This window comes from Myotis nattereri, assembly GCF_964212035.1.
Source record: "Myotis nattereri genome assembly, chromosome: 8".
NCBI lineage: Eukaryota > Metazoa > Chordata > Mammalia > Chiroptera > Vespertilionidae > Myotis > Myotis nattereri.
The window spans coordinates 84,636,542-84,661,714 of NC_138083.1; the positions used below are offsets into that span (position 1 = coordinate 84,636,542).

General features: G+C 44.5%; 1 protein-coding gene across 1 annotated transcript; it reads right to left on the minus strand.

Moving 5' to 3' along the window:
* Window positions 1–275: 275 nt before the first annotated feature.
* On the minus strand, window positions 276–23,362 carry ACAA2 (acetyl-CoA acyltransferase 2). The gene is made up of 10 exons (XM_081097588.1): window positions 23,223–23,362; window positions 18,002–18,168; window positions 15,756–15,884; window positions 14,261–14,377; window positions 12,298–12,445; window positions 9,897–10,072; window positions 9,292–9,421; window positions 6,359–6,429; window positions 1,634–1,788; window positions 276–685 (listed from the first exon to the last, which is right to left on the minus strand). The coding sequence occupies exons 1-10, from the start codon at window positions 23,236–23,238 to the stop codon at window positions 601–603; spliced, it is 1,194 nt and encodes a 397-aa protein (XP_080953714.1). The 5' UTR covers window positions 23,239–23,362; the 3' UTR covers window positions 276–600.
* Between the last annotated feature and the right edge of the window lie 1,811 nt (window positions 23,363–25,173).

A 25,173-nucleotide genomic window follows, 5' to 3' on the forward strand; every position in this document is an offset into this window, starting at 1 on the left:
ACCGAGAATCGAACCCATGACCCTCTGGTACCCAGGCCGACGCTCTAACCACTGAGCCACGTCGGCGAGGGCAGGGAGTTATTGTTTAATAGCCACATAGTGTCTATTACAAGATGAAAAAAGTTCTGGAGCTGGGTGATGATGGTTGCACAACCATGTGAGTGCACCTAATGCCACTGACTGTACGCTAAAAATGGTGAAGATGGTAAACTTTGTTACGTGTATTTTACCACAATTAACATTTTTAAAAATATAAAAAATGACAGGAAAGGATTAGCCGAGTGTAGGCAATATTTATTCAATTTCCTTGAGGTCACATTATCTAAGGCATAAATGGTGATTATCTGGCAAGGATACAACTGCTCTGAAGGCCTTGTGTAGCCGGATTTCAGTTCGTAATACATCGTATTGGTGTAAACCTGAGGGAACTTATTCCGCACGGGCTCTAATCATGGGAAACGCATCTCTCCTCACCATCCCTTCGTGAAGCTCCATCCCTTTCCGTGGGGGGCGTGGCCAGGTCTGCAGCTGCTCCCATGGTCACCGGGTCGCTGGGCCTGGCCAAGGAGGTCAGAGTGGGCCGTGGCGGACGCCGTGCCCTCAGGCCATGCTCTCAATGATGACTGCGATGCCCTGGCCGCCTCCAATGCAAGCCGACCCAACGCCGTATTTCCCGCCTCGGCGCCTACGGAAGAAAGCAGTGGCTGAAATCGACTCAAATAAGGAATTAAAGAAGTTAATTAGTTAATTAAATAGCATTACCGATAACCACATATGTATTATTCATTCGCATTCAGATCATCGTCTCAATGTTTTCCTCACTCCTCAGTATTAGTTTATAGTCACAACAGGAGAAAGAATTAGGAAAACTGAATGTTGTTTTTTTTAAAGTAGTGGTGGCAAGCTGGGGATCCGGGTCTCTCATCCACAGCATGGGGTTTGTTAAAATTGCCCAGAATAAGGCCTACTTCTAGAGATTCCAAGTGACACTGAGAAGTCTGAGAGGGTAAACTGATTACTACGCCTGGAAACGCTGGTGATCCAGGACAAAAATAAGTACAATACACCCAAAACAGGATGACATTTCGTGTAGCCAACAGAGGTATCCTTTGTCAGATTGCGTATGTCTGCATAGGAGATATGACAGCCTGGGCAGCTTATGCTCTCGAACTCCCAAAGTACGGGGCGCAGGCTGGTCTGACAAATTATGCGGCAGCATACTGTCCTGACCTGCTGCTGGCCCCCAGGCTCAATAGGTTTGGCATGGACGAGATCTACGAAGGCCAGGCGGAGGCGACTGGAGGCCAATACAGTGTGGGAAGCACCGATGGTCAAACTGTCGCCTTGACCTGCTAAGATCTGGATGCAGGGCTTGCCAGAACTACTCCTGGAAACAAGGAGCTGCGGCTGGAGGCCTGACTACCCCTCACAGTGCCAAGAGCAGAGCCGCTAACAAGTTAATGGACTCATCTCTAAGGTTGGCTGAAAAGGGGTCCCACGTAACTTGTTCCTGGTGAGAAGCAGTGCAAGGGGGATCTGAGGAAGAATGAAAATGGGGTGTTCTGGAGAAACCTAAATCCATGCATGTCTACAAAAGAGGCAAATCTGAAATGCAACGATTTCTAGCGAGTACCTTAATTCGTGAACCAGGTGTGCGGTAATTCTTGATCCAGACGCTCCCAATGGGTGGCCCAAGGCAATGGCTCCTCCATTTATATTGGTTTTACTTGGGTCAAGACCTAAATTCCTCTCAACAGCCAAGTACTGGGCAGCAAACGCTTCATTCACCTTCAAAACAATGGGAGGGAAGGGGAGAGACAGAGAGAAACATCAATGTGAGAGAGGGACCTTGATTGGTTGCCTCCCGCACGGGCCCCAACCAGGGCTGGAGATCGAGCCTACAGCTGAGGTATGTGCCCTTGAGAATCGAACCCGGGACCCTGCAGCCCGCAGGCCAATGCTCTATCCACTGAGCCAAACCAGCTATGGCCACAAACTGCTTTTTAACTGAGAATTGTTTAGTATTCTTTTTTTTTTTTTTTTTTTTGAATATATTTTTATTGATTTTTTTACAGAGAGGAAGGGAGAGAGACAGAGAGTCAGAAACATCGATGAGAGAGAAACATCGATCAGCTGCCTCCTGCACATCTCCCACTGGGGATGTGCCCGCAACCCAGGTACATGCCCTTGACCGGAATCGAACCTGGGACCCTTCAGTCCGCAGGCCGACGCTCTATCCACTGAGCCAAACCGGCTACGGCTGTTTAGTATTCTTGATAGGTAATTTTGCTTGTTGTTGTGGGTTGTTTTTTTTTTTATTTAAATTACCTTGCAAGGTTGTTTTAATTTATTTTTAGTTGTTCTTTGTAAAAATATCAGGTTTGAAAATGGTACTTTCAGTCAAATGCATCCCTTAGAAAAAGGAAGTCCTCAGTGATATTATAAGTGAAACCAGAGGCAGTGGGATACTGCAGAGCCCATAGGTTCTGGAGCTAGACAGACGGTTTAAATCTTGGCTGTATGCATGTTCTTTGAACTCTCTTGACACTCACATTTCCTCAGTAGTAACATGTGACCGCAGTATCATCCTAAGGTTATTGTCAAGGTTAAGTTAAATCATAGGTAGTAAGTGCCTAGTGTATTACCTAACACGGGGCATGTACTAAAAAATGCTTGCCATTATTATTATTATTACTCCCTAGTATTATTACCCATACTTCTAAGAAGAGACTGATAGATAATTAAGAATAAACCTTCAGAGCCAGATACATAAGAGGAATAGTTACTATGTCAAAATGTGGTAGAACGGAAAAGTATCATATTGTATCACACTTTATGAAGCTGGCTATGAGAATGACCTTACTTCAAGTTTTTAAGCACTATATTTTCATATGATCTCAGTTAGGGAATTTTACAGATAAGAAAAGTGATTTTAAGAAAGGTAATATGTGGGGGTAAGGGGGAGGGATCAACCGAAGGACTTGTATGCATGCATATAAGCATAACCAATGGACACAGACACCAGGGGGGTGAGGGCATGAGCGGGGGTTGGGGGGGGGGCGGCAAAGGGGGGATAAGAGCACATATGCAATACCTTAATCAATAAAGAAAAAAAAAGCAAGGTAATGTGTCTAGAGTTGGGATCAAAATTGAATCTTGTGTTCTTTCCTACTATATTTTATTCTCTCTCAAGATGGTGCTCTATTTGTCCTTAGCTTCAACATTCCTTTTCCATTTTATACAGTCCTGCTCAAGGAGGTACTAAGAGTCCTAGAATATGTTGTGAAACTAAGAAAAAACCACCACATAATCATCAAATGTTCCAAAGACAATCATAGCAGGGTGTTAAGAGCTATGTCCTTGAGTACTTATACATCTACTAGAGGCCCGGTGCACGAATTTACTCACAGGTGGGGTCCCTCGGCCTGGCAGGTGATCGGGCCAATAGGAGCCTGTCTCACCCAGTCCTGCCCAGATCGATCAGGGGCTGGGAGTTTGGCCAGCGCGGGAGGTTGGCTATGGAAGCGCACTGACCACCAGGGGGCAGCTCCTGCATTGAGCATCTGCCCCCTGGTAGGGAGTCAGTGTACATCATAGAGACTAGTCAACCGGTCGGTCATTCGATCAGTCGTAAAGGTCGCTTAGGCTTTTATATATATGAGAATGAGTAGCTTTGCAGAGCTGATATATTTCAATAGAGTTTTACGTATAAAATCTAAAGTCAGAAATTTAGTGGTAACTATTTGCTGATACAAATATGGTAAGTAAGCAGGCCCCTGGAGGCTCTGAACTGTTGATTACTGCCTTTTGGGTGAGAGATTACCACAGAGGAAATCACACAGAGGGAAAAGGCCCATTTGCTACCAATTTAAGTAGAGAGATTTTCTTTGTTCTATTAATTACTTACCAACATCAAGCAGAGAGACATACTTATTTAAAATTTTCAAATATTCCCCAAATGTAAAATGTACATAATCCATCTTTAAGTATTTTCTTCTTTTAATTGTGCTAAATACTTCAGGTGCCTTTGTTCTAAACCAGCCGTGGGCAAACTACGGCCCGCGGACCGGATCCGGCCCGTTTGAAATGAATAAAACTAAAAAAAAAAAAAAAAAAGACCGTACCCTTTTATGTAATGACTAGAGGCCCGGTGCACAAAAATTTGTGCACTCAGGGGGGGAGGGGGGGTTGTCCCTCAGCCTGGCCTGTGCCCTCTTGCAGTCTGGGACCCTCAGGAGATAACGACCTGCTGGCTTAGGCCTGCTCCCGGGTGGCAGAGGGCAGGCCCAATCCCTAGGTGCAGCCCCTGGTCGGGCTCAGAGCAGGGCCGATTGGGGAGTTGGGGTGCCGCCCCCTGTCATGCACAGAGCAGGGCAGATTGGGAGGTTGCGATGCCACCCTCAGTCATGCTCAGGGTAGGGCCGATTGGGGGGTTGGGGCACAGCCCCCTGTCACACTCAAGGCAGAGTCGATGGGGAGGTTGCGGCGCCACCCCCTGTCACGCACAGAGCAGGGCCAATCAGGGGGTTGGGGCGCTGCCCCCTATCACTCACAGAGCAGGGCCCATCAGGGGGGTTGGGGCTCTGTACCCTGTCACGCACAGAGCAGGGTCCATCAGGGGGTTGAGGAGCTCCCCCCTGTCACTCAGAGTAGGGCTGATAGGGGAGTTGGGGCACCGCCCCCTGTCACACACAGAGCAGGGCGGATCAGGGCGTTGGGGCGCCACCCGCTATCACCCACAGAGCAGGGCCGATCAGGGGGTTGGGGCGCTGCCACTGTCACACTCAGGGCAGGGCCGATGGGGAGTTTATGGCTCTACCCCATCACACATAGAGCAGGGCCGATCAGGGGGTTGGGGTGCTGCCCCCTGTCACACACAGAGCCACAGGGCGATCAGGGGGTTTAGGCGCTGCCCCCTATCACACTGATCCCGTTGCCGGGAGGCCTCTTGGCTCCGCTGATCCTGGTACTGGGAGGCATATTACCCTTTTACTATATAGGATAGAGGCCTAGTGCAAGGGTTGGGGCCGGCTGGTTTGCCCTGAAGGGTGTCCTGGATCAGGGTGAGGGTCCCCACTGGGGTTCCTGGCCAGCCTGGGTGAGGGGATGATGGCTGTTTGCAGCTGGTCACACATCCTTCAGGGTGGGGGTCCCCACTGAGGTGCCTGGCCAGTCTGGGTGAGGGGCTGAGGGCTGTTTTCAGGCTGGCGAGTGGCTGAAGCTCCCAACCGCTCCTTTTTTTCTTTTTCTTTTTTATTCTGGGCCAGCTTTAGCTTTGAGGCTTGGCTCCAGATCTTAGGCCTCCGCTGCTGAAAGCAGGTTTCTGGCCTTTGTTTACCTTCTGTATTTGAAACAATGTTGCGATCCTGCTGGCTGAAGCCTGGCAGACTAAAGCAGGTTTCTGGGGTTTTGTTTAACTTCTATATTTGTAACATAGTTGCTTAGAGTTGCAGCTCAGAGGCCTGCAGCAGCAGGCGGGGAAGGTTGGAGTCCTCCATCACTGAAGCAAGCAAGCCTCATGTTCACTTTAAGCTGCCTGGCTGCCAGCCGCCATCTTGGCTGGCAGTTAATTTGCATATTGCCCTGATTAGCCAATGGGAAGGGTAGCGGTCGTACGCTAATTACCATGTTTCTCTTTTATTAGATAGGATGTTTACTTTGAATTTATATTAGTTCACACAAACACTCCATCCATGCTTTTGTTCCGGCCCTCCGGTCCAGTTTAAGAACCCATTGTGGCCCTCGAGTCAAAAAGTTTGCCCACCTCTGTTCTAAACTAATATTTAAAAAAATCAATAAATTTAAGTTTACAGAATTTTTAAAGTTTTTCTAAAAACTGTGATAGGTACATCCCAAAGCAAGCCACAACTAAAAGCCAAGATACATTTTGGGGAGGGGAGGATGTCTTAACTTGTGGGGAGGACAAGAAACTTCTAGATTTGGCACCAGATATTGTTTTACTATTAGGTCAATTCTTTATTTGTATTTTCACTTTAATCCATAAAATGGAGTTAAAGTCACTTGTTTCTCCCCCTCTTTACATAAAAATCACTTCGATTCAGCAAGCACATAACAGTCTAAAATGTAATGAAATCATAAGGTCCTAATATTTTTCCAGGAATTTATATGTTAGTAGGAAAAATCAGGCTGTTTTAATTATTCAAATATAAATGAAATATTTTAATCAGGTAAGGAAGAGTACCAACATAAGCCATGTAATGAAAGCAACACTTATTTAGATGTGCATCATTTGGAAAGGCTAACAGTACTAAAACAGAAAGAGCTATAAAATACCAAACTGAAGCCATTTATGCTCTGGAAGTTGGGTTAGTCATGTTGAAAACAGTAGAGTACTTACCTCTACCATATCCATGTCCTTAAGACTCAGCCCCGCTCTCTTCAGTGCTCCAGTGATAGCAGAGACAGGACCTATATTAGCACAAAAATCCACTTCATCTTATATTTATTCATGCATCAAATTTTTCCATCTTTACTAAACAGGTAAATAATATGACAGCTGGTAGTAGCCACAAATCTTGCTACCTTGAAAGCACATTATTAAATGATGTAACAATAAAGAAACAAAAAGTGAGACCTGTATTCATTGCAGTGCTATTTACAATAGCCAAGATCTGGAAGCAGCCCTGGCCACCACTGCTCGGTGGTTAGAGCTTCGGCCTGCGCACCAAAGGGTCAAGGGTTCAATTCCCAGTCAAGAGCATGTACCTGGGTTGCTGGTTTGCCCTTGGTCCAGGTGCATGAGGGCGGCAACTAGCCTATGTGTCTCTCTCACATCAATATTTCTCTCTCTCTCTTCCTCCTTTCCATTCTCTCTGAAAAGCAATGGAAAAAATATCCTCAGGTGAGGATTAACAAAACAAAAGATCCGGAAGCAGTCGAAGAGTGGATGAAAAGCTGTGGTACATTCACACAGTGGCTTTCCCCCTTCTGTGTGGGTCTGCAGCCACTCTGCAGGGTAAAGGATTGCTATGTGTTGAATAATTGCATAACGAAGGAACAATTATTCTTAGTCATTAGACTGACGAATCTATCCCCACCAGATACTCGATGACCTATTCTCCCCTGCTTATTAACCCAGTGTTCTTCACGTGGGTAGCTGTGTGATTGTATACTGCCACCGAGAGATGGACTGTCTGGGGACATCTGACACTGTGGGACAGCTGGCATGTACAGCTTTGGTCAAGCCCGGAGGGAAAAGAATATTCCTTCCACAATGCAGTCCTTGTACTAAGAGGGGAGTGCCCAGGCCCTGGAATAGAAGGAAGGCCAACGGCATTTTCTTTGCTTACTCATTATGTTAATGCCTCAGAACCTATTAAATGAGGCTAAACTGGAAAAGAACTAAAAAATAACTACTTACCCTTATGGGATAAATCTGATTGATCATCAAAACCATCTAGGTGCAATGGGTAAATTTTGATGATCATTTGCTGTTGGGAACCACTGCTCTAGATGCTGAAGTGATAAATGCCATAATGATATACAGATACTTAATTTTTCAAGCTACCTTTCATCTCTATGACAAAGTTATGTCTTGCTGATAGCAAGTAGATGAAAGCTAATACACTTTAAGGCTATAGGAGAAAAAGGTTGACTTTTTGACAGATGTTTACATAGTCTGCAGTTTTTGGTGACATAAATTTGCAACACAGTGAATTTTCTTACAAATTCCGTGCAGGACACGGCAGCCAATGCGGTGGGTACTAACCTAGTCCCAAATCAGCAGAAGGGTGTTGTCTGAGTAGGACCTGGAGGCTGACACACTGAAGGATCATTGGAAGGCAGCTCAGCAGCAAGGCATCCCTTCTATCTGGGGACCTACTTCAGAAACCCCTTTAGTAAAAAAATGGCCTAAGTTCATGAAAAAAGTCTTTGGGCCTATCAAGAATCTGAATCTAAACCCCAGGGCAGGCTCCTCCTTGGGGCATGAGGGTATAGATGGGATAGATCAGAACCTTTGGGCACCAATTTTATTTTTGTGAGGTACCTCATTGGCTCCATTTCCTCAGAGAATGATGACAGGAACTATTAAAGTTCAGCAACAGATGTGAGGGCGACCTGGCTGCAACATCTGTCACCCCACTGATGGCCAGGTTGAACTGGCTGGCTAGGCGGGGTCCCCTTCCTCCCTCACTGCTCCATGTGCGTCCCTCCCGAGGCTGTGCACTTGGCCGAGGAGGACGACCTTCCCTGATAGAGGAGGGACCATTCTTTAGTCCAGGGTAGACGCTAGCTGTGCTCCCCAGCCAGAACCTCCAAACCAGCTCTCCAGGTCCATTTCCCAGACCAGACACATCCAAAGGAGGCGCTGCGTGTGGCAATCTGCCTTTCTTTCTCTTTTTTGGTTAATCCTCACCTGAGGATATTTTTTCCATTGCTTTTTAGAGAGAGTGGAAGAAAGGAGGGAGGGAAGGAGAGAGAGAAACAGCGGTGTGAGGGAGGCACATCAACTGGTGACCTCCTGCATGTGGAGAGCTAGGGATCCAACCTGCAACCCATGCACATGCCCTTGATCGGGGATTGATCCACAACCCTTCCATGCAAGGGCCGAAGAGCTAACCACCAAGAACAACCGGCCAGGGCGGCAGTCTGCCTTTCTTAAAAAAAAAAAAAATTATTTCATAAAATAAATAAAAAATAAAATTCAGCATCATCTGCGATTCCTAAGAGTGCATTTTGCAAAAAGCCTTTTGTTCTATTTCGCATTCATATTTTTTCAGCTAAGACCATACATGCTTGCAGGGAGTTATAAATCTCCTCCTGCCAGAGCTCTGCCAATTGAGATACACTGTTTATAATTCTTCATCTTCCTCGTACGCCTCAGCGGAGACAGGTGAGTATTACTCTGACTTCCTGAGACAACACACGGTTTTCTCACTCACACGGACATTAACGACCACACGCAACACACCTGACAGGGTGTTCATCTGCTCCCAGCCTTCTCTCATTGCCCCAGGACGTCCCCCATCTCACTTTTAAAAAAACCTTGTCAGTACTTTGTAATTCTTCTCTGTTATTTTCTGTCTGTTAATTTTAAATAATTCAAATGGACAAGAAGACATGATTACTGCCCACAAGGAGTTTACATGGTCTTGGTTTTCCGATTGAGACTAACACAGTTTTTCATAAAGACTGGCTGTTTAAAAGACTGATCATCAATCTCTTTTCCACCACTGACCTTGATCTGGCTACTGTTCCTGGAACGAGAATGACGAAGAAGACTTGGCTCCAGAAACAGAGCAGAACCAGGGTATATAACTACCAACTTACCGATACCCATGATAGAGGGGTCACAGCCAGACGCAAAGTAGCCCACAACTCGTGCCAGCGGCGTGAAGTTATGTTTTTTAACAGCATCCTCACTAGCTATGACAACAACTCCAGCACCATCAGACACCCCCTTGGAAACAAAAACAGAAGATTACCTAGAGGGTACAGAACCCAGTTAATCAAAGTGAAGCAGTACTATTGGGATTATGGCATTGCATAGGAAGCAGTGCCATCATTTGTACTAGTGGTGGATCAAAGAGATTGTTTGAGGCACAGAATACAAATGGAAAAGCCTATAGCCAGATGCAGGTAGATATAAGGAGAAATCTGATGAATTGTATATATGAGAAAGAAAAAATTATGAAAACTGAAATAATAAACCAGGTAGATTCCCTTCTAACGTTTTGAAAAGACTATGAAATGGAAATATAAGGGCACCTACCGAAAATATTTTGAACTACAAAAACCCAAATTAATAGAATATGAGCTTGATTACTTTAAGTGACATAACTAAAGACTAGCATGAAAAGTATCTGAAAGATACTGCATGATTATTTTGCATCAAAAATTGAGAAGAATTCAAGAATATCTGTGAAGCTACCGACCGACGCGTTCCCTGCAGTAACGGTTCCTTCCTTCTTGAACACGGGCGGGAGTTTGTTTAACTGTTCCAGGGTTGTTTGGGGCCGGGCGTGCTCATCGACCTGCATGGTCTGTTTTCCTTTCCTTGTCTTCACCTCAATCGGCACCATCTCACTGTTAAAGTAGCCAGCATCATTAGCTGAAACAGTTGAAGGAACATAAGCATGGGGGGAAGAAAAGAAACTAAGTCAAACATATCCTTCAATCTAATTTCTGGTCGACGTTCATATGAGCCTTTATTACTGATATGAGACCCAGACCCGGCCGACCCCACCCCCGTCAAGCCCCGCAGGGCGGGGGGCGCAGCCTCAGGTGCCCCGGTGCCGGTGCCGGGGGGGCTCGAGGGCGTGATGACCATTTGCATATTAGCTCTTTATTATACAGGATAACTTACTTGCCTATTGGAGGATTTAATATGCGATCATGTTTCTATGCAGATGCATTCTGCACCTTTTAAAATTATAATTTTCTTTTTTACTACAGTTTTTTTCTGTACAAGGTGCTGCTAAATCTTAGCAGTATTTGTTAGCTACGCGTGTAATGACACCACATGGATTGAATGCCCTTTAAGAATCTTCTCTGGGTGAGGTAAGAAGTAACTAAAGAGTTACCAAGTTGCACAATAATGTAATATACACTTAAAAGTTTTCAAGGACAGATTTCATGTCAAGTGTTCTTCGCACAATGAGAAAGTTACCACGGTGCCTATGTCACGAGTAATCTATGCCTGAAATTTAATGACAAGCAACCTGAAGAAGTTCTAAGAGTGATTACTGAGCAGTTAGTTCTAAGTAAAACAGTTTACGGCCTCCGCTGACTAGAGTGGACTATAGCAATCAAAGCCTCAAAAATGGGATACGGCAGGAACACCACCTTACTTCTGACAACACTTTAAAGCAGGCTAAGCGTTTCCCTTAGTTGGTTTTCATCACAGCTCTATTAGGGAAATAGGGAAAGCAAATATTTTTTCTCGCTATTATTAGAGATACATATTTGTCTCTATTTTACACATGCTCAGTGAATAAATGACTTGACTGAGGTCGGATAAGATGTATGTGGCAAAACTAGAAACAGAACTAATAACTCCTGACCTTTAGACCAACAGCTTCCATTTTAAATGTGTAACTGAGAGACTCAGGATGACTCGGCGGGCCTCCCCACTCCACGTACCCCTCTGAAATGCTGAGACGGACTTTATCCTTCCTGCTCCAAGTAAATAGTTAATGCCCTAAAGAAGAGTCTCCATTTGCTTATAGGAGTTTAATTTTAAAAATCTTTCTCAGAAGACTAGTAGATTTCTTCCACTCCCCACACTGAGAAAAGAACCGTCTGTCGCTGTTTGAACTGGTGGGAGAGCAGTGTGCGGTGTTACCTGGGCACCAGAGCCTCCCAGGCAGGTGCGATGATTCTCAATTAGCATAAAAGGATACCCAATGGGTCTTTTCCAAACACATCCTCCCCTCCGTGTGAATACAACGTGACTTATGGAGGAGGACAGCCTCTCTGTCCCAGTAGCCCAGCCGTGGGCAAACTACGGCCCGCGGGCCGAATCCGGCCCGTTTGAAATGAGTAAAACTAAAAAAAAAAAAAAAGACCGTACCCTTTTATGTAATGATGTTTACTTTGAATTTATATTAGTTCACGCAAACACTCCATCCATGCTTTTGTTCCGGCCCTCCGGTCCAGTTTAAGAACCCACTGTGGCCCTCGAGTCAAAAAGTTTGCCCAGCCCTGCAGTAGCCCCAGTGAGCCACCATCTCTAATAGTGTACCATAGCTCTCAGAGTAGGAGCTATGGCAAAGGTACCAGTCTGGGTAGGGCCAATTAACAGTACCACTTTTTTAGTAGTATGAATGTATTTCCAAAGAGACGTTTCCGGTTAGTTTTACAATCATTAATCGAGTATCTAAATCATCTGAAAACGAAGGAATGACAAAAAAAATGTAACTTTCAAAAGATATAATTTTAAACTAATATTATTATATGAACATTATCTGAAACGATAAAAATCCTTCCTAGTTTTAAAAAATTGAGGTGTAATTGACAAATAACATTATACTAGTTTCAGGTATACGACATAATCATTCGGTATTTGTATATATAGCAAAATGATCGTCACCATAAGTCAAGTTAACATCTGTCACCAGGAGGAAGTTACAATTTTTTTTCTTGTGATAAGAACTTTTAAGATCTCTCTTAACAGCTATCAAATATGCAACACAGTATTATTAACTACAGTCACCATGCAGTACATTATATACCCAGAACTTATTTATTTTATAACTGAAAGTTTGTACTTTTTGACTCCCTTTTCATCCCATAGTTTTCTTTCTATGAATAGTTATAATGTCCTGTTTCACTGACCGGCTTTCCACCTCTGCTGGGACTGCAGGGCATATTTGTCACAGTCTTCTCTGCTGATTTTATTTTGTGCAGCAAGATTCTCTGCAGTGATTCCCATGGGCAGTTTGACATGCTGATCGGTTAATCCTGCCCACAAAGTATCTTCCAGCTATTAAAACATATTAACAATAAAGTGATTTGTTAAAGCATGTCTTTCAAAGTAATGTGCTATCATTTCTTTAAATTTAAGCAATTAAGAGTTCCAAAAACTAAAAGTGAAATTAGATTTTCTGATAGCATTACTGTTACTAAATTATTCGTATTCGATTCTGAGACATTTTAAAAAAAACATTCAATGACATAATAAAATGACACATTCTCCTCTCTCTCTAAGCGTGGGGCTCTGAAGAGAGCCAGCAATGCTACATGTGCAGGGTGAGAACACAGGAAGTTACTCCACAATCAAAACCTCTCAAGGTTACATCCCATAGGAAACCTAACACTGAGTCCTTATGCACGCCCCCTACTGGGGATCGAGCCCACAACCTGGGCATGTGTTCTGACCAGGAATCAAACCGTGACCTCCTGGTTCATAGGTCGACGCTGAACCACTGAGCCACACTGCCCAGGCTCTGCTCTATCTTTCCAAAGGTTTTCTCAAATACGTTTGGTGTCTAAAACTATCTCATCTTTTCTAAGTCTTATTCCTTTCAACTTTCAAAAAGGCTAGGTGAGAGATTAATGAACAGTGTAAATCAATCACTATAACTGAAAAAATGCTAAAAATGTAAAATGTCATTAGCCCTTTCATATGGGAAGGACAGCATACTACCCATCATTCTTTATCAGTGCTATCATTCTCATGTTGTATATACTCTATTCAAAGAGAATGTTTTCTGTGATGAAGAAGAAATCTATTCAACGGAGATTGCTCCAGAAAGAAAACTCCCATAAATCATGGTAGATTTAATTACTTGGTTTACTAATGATTCAGCAGACATTAATTCAATCTTTGCCTATCTTTTTGATCTGCTTCCTTCCTTCTTCCATTTTCCCCAAGTGTTCATTCCCCTACCAGAGGTATGCTAAGATAGAATCTAATTTTATGTGGATTAAAATGTTCAAACTAGCCCAGCCGGTGTGGCTCTGTGGTTGAGTGTCGACCTGTGAACCAGGAGGTCACGATTTGATTATGCCCGGTTGCGGGCTCAAACCCCAGTGTGGAGTGTGCAGGAGGCAGCTAGTCAATAATTCTCTCTCATCACTGATGTTTCTATTTCTCTCTCCTTCTCCCTTCTGCTCTGAAATCAAGAGAAAAAAAATATATATGTACAGTGGGGCTTGACTTACGAGTTTCATTTGTTCCCTGACGGAGCTCATAACTCAAATTACTTGTATGTCAAATCACTGTGGCGTTTGCTGCGCCAACTAGCGGTGGGGTATCTGAAGATGGCTCGTAACCCGAATTTTTTTGAACTTGCAACTCAAAGCAAAAAACTGGCCGTGAGACGGCTTGTATCTCAAAAAAACTCGTTAGTCGGGACATTCGTAAGTCAAGGCCCCACTGTATTTTTAAATATATTTTATTGATTTTTTTTTTTACAGAGAGGAAGGGAGAGGGATAGAGAGTTAGAAACATCGATGAGTGAGAAACATCGATCAGCCGCCTCCTGCACACCCCCTACTGGGAATGTGCCTGCAACCAAGATACATGCCCTTGACCAGAATCAAACCTGGGATCCTTCAGTCTGCAGGCCAATGCTCTATCCGCTGAGCCTTACCGGTTAGGGCAAAAAATATTTTTTAAAAAGAGTCAAAACTAACAACCAAAATAGAGTTTTGAAATACTTTACGAAATTCATATAATTTATATCTTCCCAATCCCCTATTAATAAAATTGGTTTCAAAATCAGTTTTCTCTCTCACCAAATGGTGTTATTAAATAATTAGCATAATAGTTTGAGAAATAATTTTTAATTTTAACCTTGAGATCTGCTCCCAACTTGGTTCCAAAACGTATGTTTCTGGCACAGTAGGGAGCCTGGCTCATGCTTTCGGTTCCTCCGCACAAGACAACTTCAGCAGCTTTAACACAAATTTCCTATTTAGAAACACACAAACAACAACAAAACCCTTTTATTATGACAGAAGTGCATACTAAAAAGTATGTGTTAAGCAATAAACTAATATTAAGTCTAATAAGTAACTATCATAGCTTACAGTGTTTCAAAAGGAAATACTTTCAAAGTAATTTTAAAGCAAATGCTAAAGTATCCATTCCCAAAGTACATGGGTGGGAAGGGGAGAACTACAGTCTTCAATCATTTGTGCACAAGTAACAAATCCTACCTACTTTTTGGTGAGGAATGGTAATTCTTAACTCAATACAAATCTTGAGTTTTGTCTGGTTTAAATGTACAGAGATATTGTCTAGTTTAAACGTACAGATTACCAGCAGATAATAAAGAACAAAAGCAAGATTTATCCTATTTATTATGGACGAATCTGAAGGAGACCACAGATTTACAAGAACCAAGTTAACCTAGGAGGCTCATAAAAAGGACCCATTTCATTCTTTCAACTCTTCCCACTATTTGCATTTCTCAGGAAAGAAGCAAATCACCAGCCTCCAAGAACCCGCCGTTTGAAATGATTGTTGGGAAAATCAGGACCACTAAGGTATACTGTTATAGAAAATTATTCATGACAAAATCGTGTTTCTAATTTTATTTTGTAATAAAATGAAGACAAACAAAATTGGATTTTATTGTATGCCTTTTCCCTGTGCTCAAGGGAACAAATATAGTTGCCCAATCATCCCTTATACTGACCTCTCTTAGCACATTGCGTACCGCATAGAAATCTCAAAGACAAACGCCAGGGACCGCACGTTTTTGGGCAAACTGCACGTTATTTAAATCATCATAATGCACTTTAGGTGTTGTTTTTCAATAATTATAACATTTTTATTTACAAAAACAATTAAACAATTAAAGTTCCTAGTACTTTTTTAACGTATGGTACTGCGTAAAACATTTTCCTCTATGAAGAGGGACCAAACAAAATTTACATAAGTATCTAGATTCGCTCCTTTTTCCATGGGCGTGAAAAACGAGAACACTCATGAGCGGTCTTTAACAGATGGCACGTGAAACACGAGAAAACTCCTGAGCGGTACGAAATGTGTTAATAAACATCCTATATAATAAAAGGCTAATATGCAAATTGTCCCCTCCACCAGGAGTTTGGCCAGGGGGTGGCATTGGCTGGCCAACTGCCTACGCCCCCCCACCCCCGGGTGGCTGGGCCCGATCGGCCCCAATCGAGGCAGGTCAGCTGGACCCCACCTGTGCATGAATTTGTGCACCAGGCCTCTAGTTATAAAAACCTACAGTGTTATACAGTGTTATATTAAATGGGGCATTTTCTCTAATAACTTTTAACATATTTCAGAGAATTAAATATAATATTGGCCATACCTGACATCCACTCACAACGGACTGGAAACCAGAGCCACAGAGCCTGTTCAGAGTGAGAGCTGGGGTCTCTATTGGGACACCCACCCGCAAACCAACATGCCTTGCCAAGTACGCAGCATCCGAAGAACTCTGGAACACAGGGAGAAGAAAAAGCACTTCCTCTATAAATCTAGGAATTAAGGACAAAGTATATGGAAATGTTGGCAACCTATCAAAAATTATGAACTACATGGCTCTAAGGTAGGACACAATGCATATAGTTATAGCATATTTCATATAATACACATGTTTATGATTTAAATAAAAACAAAGCACAAGAGTAATGATGCTGGCAATTCAGATATGCAAAGAGAAGCCATAAAGTGCTTCCTTTAAGTAAAAAAGTGAAAGGTTTGGACTTACTAAGGAAAGAAAAAAACGGTATGCTGAAGTTGCTAAGACCTACAGTAAGAACAAATCTATGCATGAAACTGCCTAATTTATAAGCTAAACTTTATCATAGGTATGCACGTATAAGAAAAAGACATAGTATATGTATATAGGGTTTGGTACTATCTGTGGTTTCAGGTGTCCACTGAGGGCTTTGGAATGTATACCCTGGGAATAACATGAGATCACTGTACTTTTTTATTCTTACTGAATTCACTGGGGTAACATTAGTTAACAAAATAATATAGCGTTCAGGTGTACAATTCTACGGTATATCGTCTGTATTTGTATTGTGTTCACCATCCCAAGTCATGTCTCTTTCACATTTCTACCCTCCCCTACCTCCTCCCACCCCCTTTCCCTCTGTTAATCAACATACTGTTGTCTGTCTATGAGGTTTTTACTTAACACCTTCACCTTTTTCACCCAGCCCCCTCTACCTTCTCCCCTCTAACAGCTATCTGTTCTCTGTGTCGATGAGTCTGTTTCTATTTTGTTTGACAGTTTGTTTTGTTTATTAGTGATAATGAGGCTGAGACCTGCTGACTTAGGGAGGGGAGAGATGAACAACTGGTTAGGAGAGTAAGAGGTGCTTCCCAAACTTAAAAATGCATATGGGGCATTTTGTTAAAATGTGGGTTCTCAACCAATAGGTCTAGGACTGCACGGAATTCTGCATTTCTAAACATTCCCCTAGTGACGCAATGTGCTGGTCCAAGGATCACACTTCGAGTAAGAAGGAAAAGAAGTAACTTTAAAAACACACAATAGTAACAACAGCAGTTACGGTGGAGAAGGCTAAAGCAGAATTGATAAAATGTGAAGAATTGGCACATCTAGCCCTAGTTGGTTTGGCTTAGTGGATAGAGCGTCGGCCTGTGGACTGAAGGGTTCTGGTTCAATTCTGGTCAAGGGCACGTACCTCGGTTGCAAGCTCCCTTCCTGACCCAAGCCCTAGTCAGGGCTCGTGCAGGAGGCAACCAATCAATGTGTCTCTCTCTCACATTGATGTTTCTCTGTCTTTCCCTCTCTCTAAAAATCAATGGAAAAATATCTGGAGTGAGGATTAAAAAAAAAAAAAAAAAAAAGAATTGGCCCATCCAGGTAAAAAGGCTTTGTGGTACTCACTGTCCTATTTTTAATTTATTTTTTAATCCTTACTTGTGGATAATTTTATTGATTTTAGAGAGAGAGGAAGGGCAAAGGAGAGAGAGAGAAACATTGATGTGAGAGAGAAACAATGATCCGTTGCCTCCCATATGTGCCCCGACTGGGGATCAAACCCGCAACCTGAGTATGTGCCCTGACCAGGAATTGAACCCACAACCCTTTGGTGCACGGGATGATGCTCTAACCAACTAAGCCACATGGGCTAGGGCTGTCCTATTTGTTGTTTTTTTTTACCTTTTTTGCTTGGGTTTGCTATACTCCTTAAGTGCGTAAGAGAGAAAACCCATTAACTTCAAATAAGTCAAGGAAATTAATATATTTAGAAGCAATAAATTAAAACATTTTGTTCTACATCTAAAACTAATACGGTGTTATAAGTCAAGTATATCTCAATACAACTGGAAAAACAAACAAATAAACCCAAAAACCAAGAAGCAATGAAATGTATCCCAAATTAGGTATATATAGTAGTTTCCAGAATATATGCTCATTTGAGTTATACATGTTGTTGCTTCTCGAGTCAGAGAATTACTCAAATTGTAAATACCTTCAACTATGGACTGATCCGCCATTATGACATGTTCAAGGAATTATTTTTAGAAACTGATGAAGCAACAGTAATGAATCCCATCCTCTGGCCGACTAACCTGCATGACGTTGCCCACAATAACACTGTCAATAGTCTCAGGTGGCACTTTGCCTGCAGCCAAGGCAGCCCTGGCAGCAAATTCAGTCAGGTCGGTAGCTGTGAAGTCTTTCAGAAGGCCTCCGTAAGCCCCGAAGGGCGTGCGCTTAGCAGCGACGATGAACACACCTATTGCAACAAGAGAGGTTTGTAAGCAATCAGAGATGAGTCAGCGTCCTTTAGCATGCTTTAAATAATCTTACTGCGAAATAATATTGTAAAGTAAATTTCCAATTAGATAACTGAAAACCTTTGCATATACTAAGTCTTCCCCAAACTATCTGAGCACTCGTTTCCACATCTTGTCAAGAAACCATGGGACTGCCCTGGCCGGGTGGCTCATATGGTTGGAGCGTCTTCTATGCACCAAAAAGCTGTGGGTTTGATTCCCACTCAGGGCACATACCGAGGTTCCAGGTTCGATCCCTGGCTGGGGTGAGTACAGGAGGCAACCAACTGATGTTTTTCTCTCACACTGATCTTTCTCTTTCTCTCCTTTCCTCTCTAAAAAAAAAATCAATAAAAACATGTCCTTAGGTGAGGATAAAAGAAAAGAAACCATGGAACTTTTAATGATGGATTTGTGTCTAGATACTGGCCTATACTTGAGACCATTCAGACACTGTACTACTATTGGTATCTAAGTATAGTCCCCCTGTTTTATGCTAGTGATCTCTTTCCATGGAACAAACCAAGCCTGCCCTGAAACAAAAAAATAGCTCAGCTTCTCCTTTCATTCCAGTTGAGAAATTTACAGTCCAAAAGACTGTAAACAATATGTAACTATAATTTAGAAGAGATCCATTCTCTACAAATATAATATTCAGGTATTTATAAAAGGCCACAAATATTAGTTTGGTGTGTTGTGGAGACAGTAAAAAGTTTAGTGGTTACCAGAGGGTAGGAGGGGGAAGGAGGGATGAATAGGTGGAGCACAAGTGCAACTACTCTTTATTTACTTATTTTTTAAATATATTTTTATTGATTTCAGAGAGGAAGGGAGAGGGAGAAGGAGATAGAAACATCAATGATGAGAGAGAATAATAGATCAGCTGCCTCCTGCACACCCACACTGGGGATCAAGCCCACAACTGGGCATGTGCCCTGACTGGGATCGAGCCGTGACCTCCTGGCTCATAAGTCAATGCTTAACCACTGAGCCACACCGGCTGGGCGAAACTACTCTTTATGCTACTGTAATGGTAGATACATTCCATTATATACATTTGTCAAAACCCAAGAACTGCATAACACAAAAAGTGAACCTCAATGTAAACTATGGACTTCAGTTAATAATAGTATCAGTATTTGCTCATCAATTGTAACAAATGTACCACACTAATCGTTAGGTGAATGATTCTGGTTCTTCAAGTGACTGAGGCAGACCCGTATCACCTGAAGGATACATTCTTGCAGAGGGAAGTGGGCCCATTAAGCTGTTTATTGCTTTGGAGAAGACAGCTCTTTCTAAGCCCACGCCACATGGCAACAAGCCACCTGTGTTAGCCCAGAGCTTTCGCTAGAAATCTCCTGTGTTTGTTCACAAACCACTTGTGTTAGCTCCTGGCTTTGGCTTCCAGCCGCCTGTCAGCTCATGCCACTCGGCTACATATAACAAGCCCCTTTCCTCTCCTGGGTGTAAAGATCTGCCATTTCACTACTATGGCGTGGCTTGTCGGTAAGTTACCTTAAACTCGATATAATTTTGGATTTGTCAGCCTCTTTCTGAGGTCTCTTGGCCTTGGGAAGTTTTCCCAAAACTAATGCTAGATGTTAATAATAGGAGATACTTGTATGGGGTGAGGGAGGTATAGGACCATTGATTTATCAGAAATAATGAAGGCTAATTCCATGTTTCTCCATAAGCTTCCTTTCATGAGTTTCTCCCTGTACTTCATACCTGAGAGAGCATTTTTGTCCGGGGAAGTACTACTAATGGTGAAATATGAGGCACTATAAGAGTGTATGTGGAAAATAAAAACAAAAGCAAGAACTTTCCCTTTAGTGATACCACTTCTGTTTACCTGCGCTTCCAGACCGCAAAGGTTGTCTTGAGTACGGCTAACACTAAAATACAATTGTTTTGAATGGGAAGATGGTATTAAATATATTTTTAATGTAATCTGGAATGTGTAGGTATAAAGACTAGACAATTTAAAGGATTTTTTTCTTATAATTTCATAAACTGGACACCATGTCAATAATTATTTGAGCTGATGCCAATGTTATGTAGCTGTTAAAAGGTATATGCCGAAACCGGTTTGGCTCAGTGGATAGAGCGTCAGCCTGCGGACTGAGGGGTCCCAGGGTCGATTCCGGTCAAGGGCATGTACCAGGGTTGCGGGCACATCCCTAGTAGGAGATGTGCAGGAGGCAGCTGATCGATGTTTCTCTCTCATTGATGTTTCTAACTCTCTATCTCTCTCCCTTCCTCTCTGGAAAAAATCAATAAAATATATTTAAATAAAAAAAGGTATAAAATGTAACAATCTTTACCACCAAACTACAATCCTGTTTATTTTTAAAGGCCCTGAAAATTCAGAAGCTAAATATTTCCAAAAACTGAAAGACAGTGAAAAGACATTAATCTAAAGTGCAGTGACTGGAGAAAAAAAACACACACACAAGAGAAACAGGAATTCTGCCTGCTTTTTTAAAAATTTTTTTTATCACACTGTTAGATTAACACTAACTTGTCATTAAGCAAGCGCAGACAGCAACTAAGACAAATAAAGAAAAACTGCTACTTACTGTATCCCTTTCAGTTTTAGGATTAAAGTAATTTGGCAGCCTGATTGCCTTGCTACACAAACAACCCAAAGCTACTGAGCAGGAAGAGCACTCACTTCAAACACTGGGATGGGTGTTAGTAAAAAACTGGGGGATGGATTCTGATTGACAGAAATCTGATGAATTGATGATCATCTTTACCAACGTCTATCAAGCTCACATTCAAATGTGTCCTTTTCCCTACAATAACCAGTCACATGTTCTCTCTAACCCACTAGTCCTCCAAGCACCGGGCATGCCACTGAGAAGTGCACACCTCTAATGGGTTCTAACTAGCCAACAACAATTGGTATATTGCTTAGGGCCTGGGTTATAGTCATAGCCACTAATTTTCTGTGTCATTACAGACAAGCTATTTTGCCTTTCTGGAATCAACGTCTTCATCTGTAAAACTGGGAAATGGTTTGTAAAACTATGAGCACTAGCTCTAATACCATAATACTCTGTATCACAAACTTAATCCATTTTATACTTCCTTAATACGGGTGTTGATGACATTCTTCTCCCTTACTGGGTTCACAGTTTTCATCAAATTATCAGAGGGGTCTGTATTATACAAAAAGAGTAAGAAACCACATATACAATGTTAAATACAAATCATAAAAAGATTTTCTTTTTGAAATGATGCTCATTACCAGGCAGCTTTTAAATGAACTGGGTTTTTTGAGCACCTTGTCCAGGAAAAAAACAAACACTTGCTGTTTTATTAATTAAATGTAGTAAATTCAGAACTGGAAAGAGCACTGGCAAGTTAAACCCAATTGTCGGAAGTAGGGATAACACTACGTTTTGCCTTGGAATACTTATTTTCCACTTGAACTGTTCACATGCCCTTTCAGCCCTTCTGCGCTCTCAATCCCCTTATCCAACTGCCTACCCGACACCGCCACTTGGGCGCCAAGCTTTCTCTTCCAAATCAATCCTCCAGCTTCCCTCGCTCTATAAGACTTCAACCCAGAAACCTGAAGTCACTGTGGACATGTCCTTCTCACCGACCGGCCATCTATCACCAAGTTCCATCAAATCCATCTCCAAGTCTGTCTCAAGTCATCCCTCCCTCTCTTCCCCCAACCCCTCTGCCCTCCAGCTCGGGTCCAAACCATCATTTGTTGTAGCCTGGACCGCTGGCTAAGATTCTTGTATTATTGTTGTAGTTTTGTTAATCCTCACCTGAGGATATTTTTCTCATTTTTCAGAGCATAGAAAGGAGGGAGGGGAACTTCCATTTCAGAGACACGTCGAGCAGCCCCCACCTGCCCCTGGCAGTGCCCAAGTACGTGCCCTAGACCAGGAATTGAACCCGCGACCCTTCGGTGCTCAGGCCGACTCTCTAACCACCAAGCCACACCGGCCAGGGCTCCAATAGATTCTGAAATGTTCTTAAATTCTTCTGGCCGATACAGAGACAGTTTTATGGCCCTGACAAAATCTGGGCAGAGTGGAAATCGGGTCCCGTCATTCCCCTACTTGAAAGGTTTTCTATTGCCTCCACTAAATTCAGAATAAAACCCCACAGCTCCAGGCTTCACCGCCTAACGTGGGTTCTCAGATCCTGCCAAGCGTTTTCCCGAGGGCCTTGACATGAAGTGCTCTACCCGAATGTTCCATTCGTACAATAAGGCTAAACTTCCATATCCTCAAAACTAAAATTCCATTGACTGTGAGAATTTGTTAGGAAAGGGAACTGACATCATCTTTTCTTTTTTTTAAGTTGATAACCCTGGAATGTATGTATTTAAGGACTGCACTTTCTCGGAGACACTCAAGGGGAAGGGAGTAAGACAGGTCTTCCCATAGAACGCCAGCAAGCACTTTGGGGGAGCAGGGCACTCAGCAGAAATTCCCTGGCGACTCTGGGAGAACTCCCCGCAGGCCCTGCCCGCCCCACCCCCCATCCGATCCGAGGCAGCCTGGCTCAGCCGAGCTGCGCCTCTGCGTCCCAGGGTGCCTCGGGTGCACGGCGTCCCTGGGTGCCTCGAGGGCAGGGGTCCCGGGGTGGCTCGGGTGCACGGGGTCCCGGGGTGGCTCGGGTGCACGGCGTCCCAGGGTGCCTCGGGTGCACGGCGCAGCTCCTTTCCAACAGCTGAACTTGAACTAGGTGGATCACTACAGCACGGAGGAGGAGCACGGCCTCCAAGGTCAGAGGCCAGCGAACCGTGGTCTCCGCTCTCAAACGCAAATTGCACGCAAGTCCCAGCCGCCCCAGGCTTACAAGTGCTTCCTCCTTAACCCCGACCATCTCTGGGGTGGACGCTGCTGGTTTTTCAGTCCCCTGTATTGGGGTGGAGACTAAGCTGTAAACCCAGGACCCCGACTCCCCGCCCGACCGGACGCGAAACCGGGCCTGGGGAGGGCAAGCCCGCCAGCTGGCGAGGAGAGGGGGCGCGGCTCACCTCGGAGAAGGGCCATGGCGACGGCAGGGGCAGGCGGCGCAGGGATTCTCCTCGGCGATGCAAAGGGGCCGCCAGCACCCAGACCTTAAGGGCGGGGGCGGGGCCTCGCGGGCACCGCCCCCGCCCGCGCCCTTTCACCTACTTCCGGACCCGCGCCCGCCCCGCCGCGGAGCTCAGCTCCCCCTCCGGCTGACGCTGCGGTTGGGGCGCCATCCCTGGAGGGACCAATCACCCTGGGGAGGCGGGCCTTGCAAGTTTTTTGTTTGTTTGTTTGTTTTTTGCTTCAAAGCATTGTCTTTAACCACTTGAGTGCCAACCAATATCCTAGGAACTATGCTAAAATTGCCAAGGCATTTTTGCTGATTTTACAGCAGTTTAGGGAAAAAATTAGAAATCGCAAGTAAATGAAGTTACATATTCAAAAACTTAAGGAAACCTTTACTACATTTGTTTTCTGCACTTAGGTGCCATCTGTCACTAAAGAGTGGGGCCTTGACTTACGAGTGTCTCGACTAACGAGTTTTTCGAGATACTAGCCGTCTCTCGGCCGACTTTTTGCTTTGAGCTGCGAGCTAAAATTCGGGTTACGAGCCAGCTTCAGATACCCCACCGCTAGCTGGCGCAGCAAACGTCACAGTGAACGCCACAACATCAGCCCAGCATCACGTGTCTCACTCGTTCACTTTAAGATTTGACATACGAGTAATTTGAGTTACGAGCTCCGTCACGGGACAAATTAAACTCGTAAGTCAAGGCCTCACTGCAGGGGGAGCGCCACTGCGCTCCCGGCACTTCTGGCGAAAGACAGGAGGAGCGCAATCGCGCTCCCTGGCACTCTAGGGGTTAAAGACGGTACCTGTTTCCAAATCGAGAATGACTTGACTACCCTATCCGTCCTACCCCGGCCTCTGTACTCTCCCCACCTCCCCCCATCCCCCTTAAACCTCGGGTTAGACTTGCCCCCACTCGCTGAGCGGGTTTGCGGGAGGTGGGGTCCAGGTGGGCGGGACCGGACGTTGTGTGGGCGGAGCTTGGAGGACGGCACGGGGATTGGTTGAGTGGCTCCGGGGGCGGGCTTTGGCGTAGAGCTTGGGCTGAGGCCGAGGCAGCTAGGGGGGCGGCGGTGGCTGGGTCGGGTCGCAGAGTGGGGGCGGGGGTGGGGGGGTTGGTGTGGGGGCGCTGCAGCGAGGGTCGTAGGGCAGGGTGTCCCCGGGTCCCCCATGCAGCCCCGGGTGAGCCTGCAGTATTTTCCTTATATGATTGGGCCCCACGGCTGGCGGCGGCGCCTGCCCGGAGCCTAAGAGGATTATAAAGGGTCCGGCGAAGTGGGGCCGGGGCCCGGGGCGGGGGCGGAGCGGGGCAGGGGTCAGGCTGGAGGTGCGGGAGGCGTGGGGCGGCCCCTCCGCTGTCACTGTTAGCCCTGGTCGGTGATGAGGAGACACTGCGCAATCTGAGTCCTGGAGACGCGCTGATGGCGAGTGCTCGGGCTGAGGCCGGGCGAGCAGGCGGCGGCGGGGCGGGGAGGCGGTGGACCCGCAGCTTCGGGCGGGAGGCGAGCCGGGCGGCTCTGGGCTTGGCTGCGAGGGTGGGAGGGTGGTGCGAGGCCTTGAGGTTTTCTGTGATGCGGGAGGGCGTGCCCCCCCCCCCCGCTTTGTTTAAAACGTCTTGGTGGCCCTCTCACGTTGTTTTCTGATTGCATTTTTTTTTTTAATTGTAAAAACTTTTGAGCATAAAGGCGATCCACCATCTATTCTATAGTCTGCAGTTGGTAACATTTTACCATATTTGCTGTATCACATCCTTCCATCGTTTTCTTTAATGCAGAACTTAGTACAATTCACCGCACTATTAGAGGTCAATATTTATTTACAGTTCTTCTTAAGGCAAGATTCTCATGTAATCAAATGTACAAATCTTAAATTGAATGAGTTTCGCACTCTTATAAGCCAAA

Coding starts and splice junctions, on each gene's coding strand:
- ACAA2 (XM_081097588.1), bottom strand. Junction 15,885..18,001: donor TTGTGGGCAACGTCATGCAG/GTTAGTCGGCCA, acceptor CCTGTGTTCCAG/AGTTCTTCGGATGCTGCGTA. Junction 12,446..14,260: donor AGTTGGGAGCAGATCTCAAG/GTTAAAATTAAA, acceptor ATGTTTTAATAG/CTGGAAGATACTTTGTGGGC.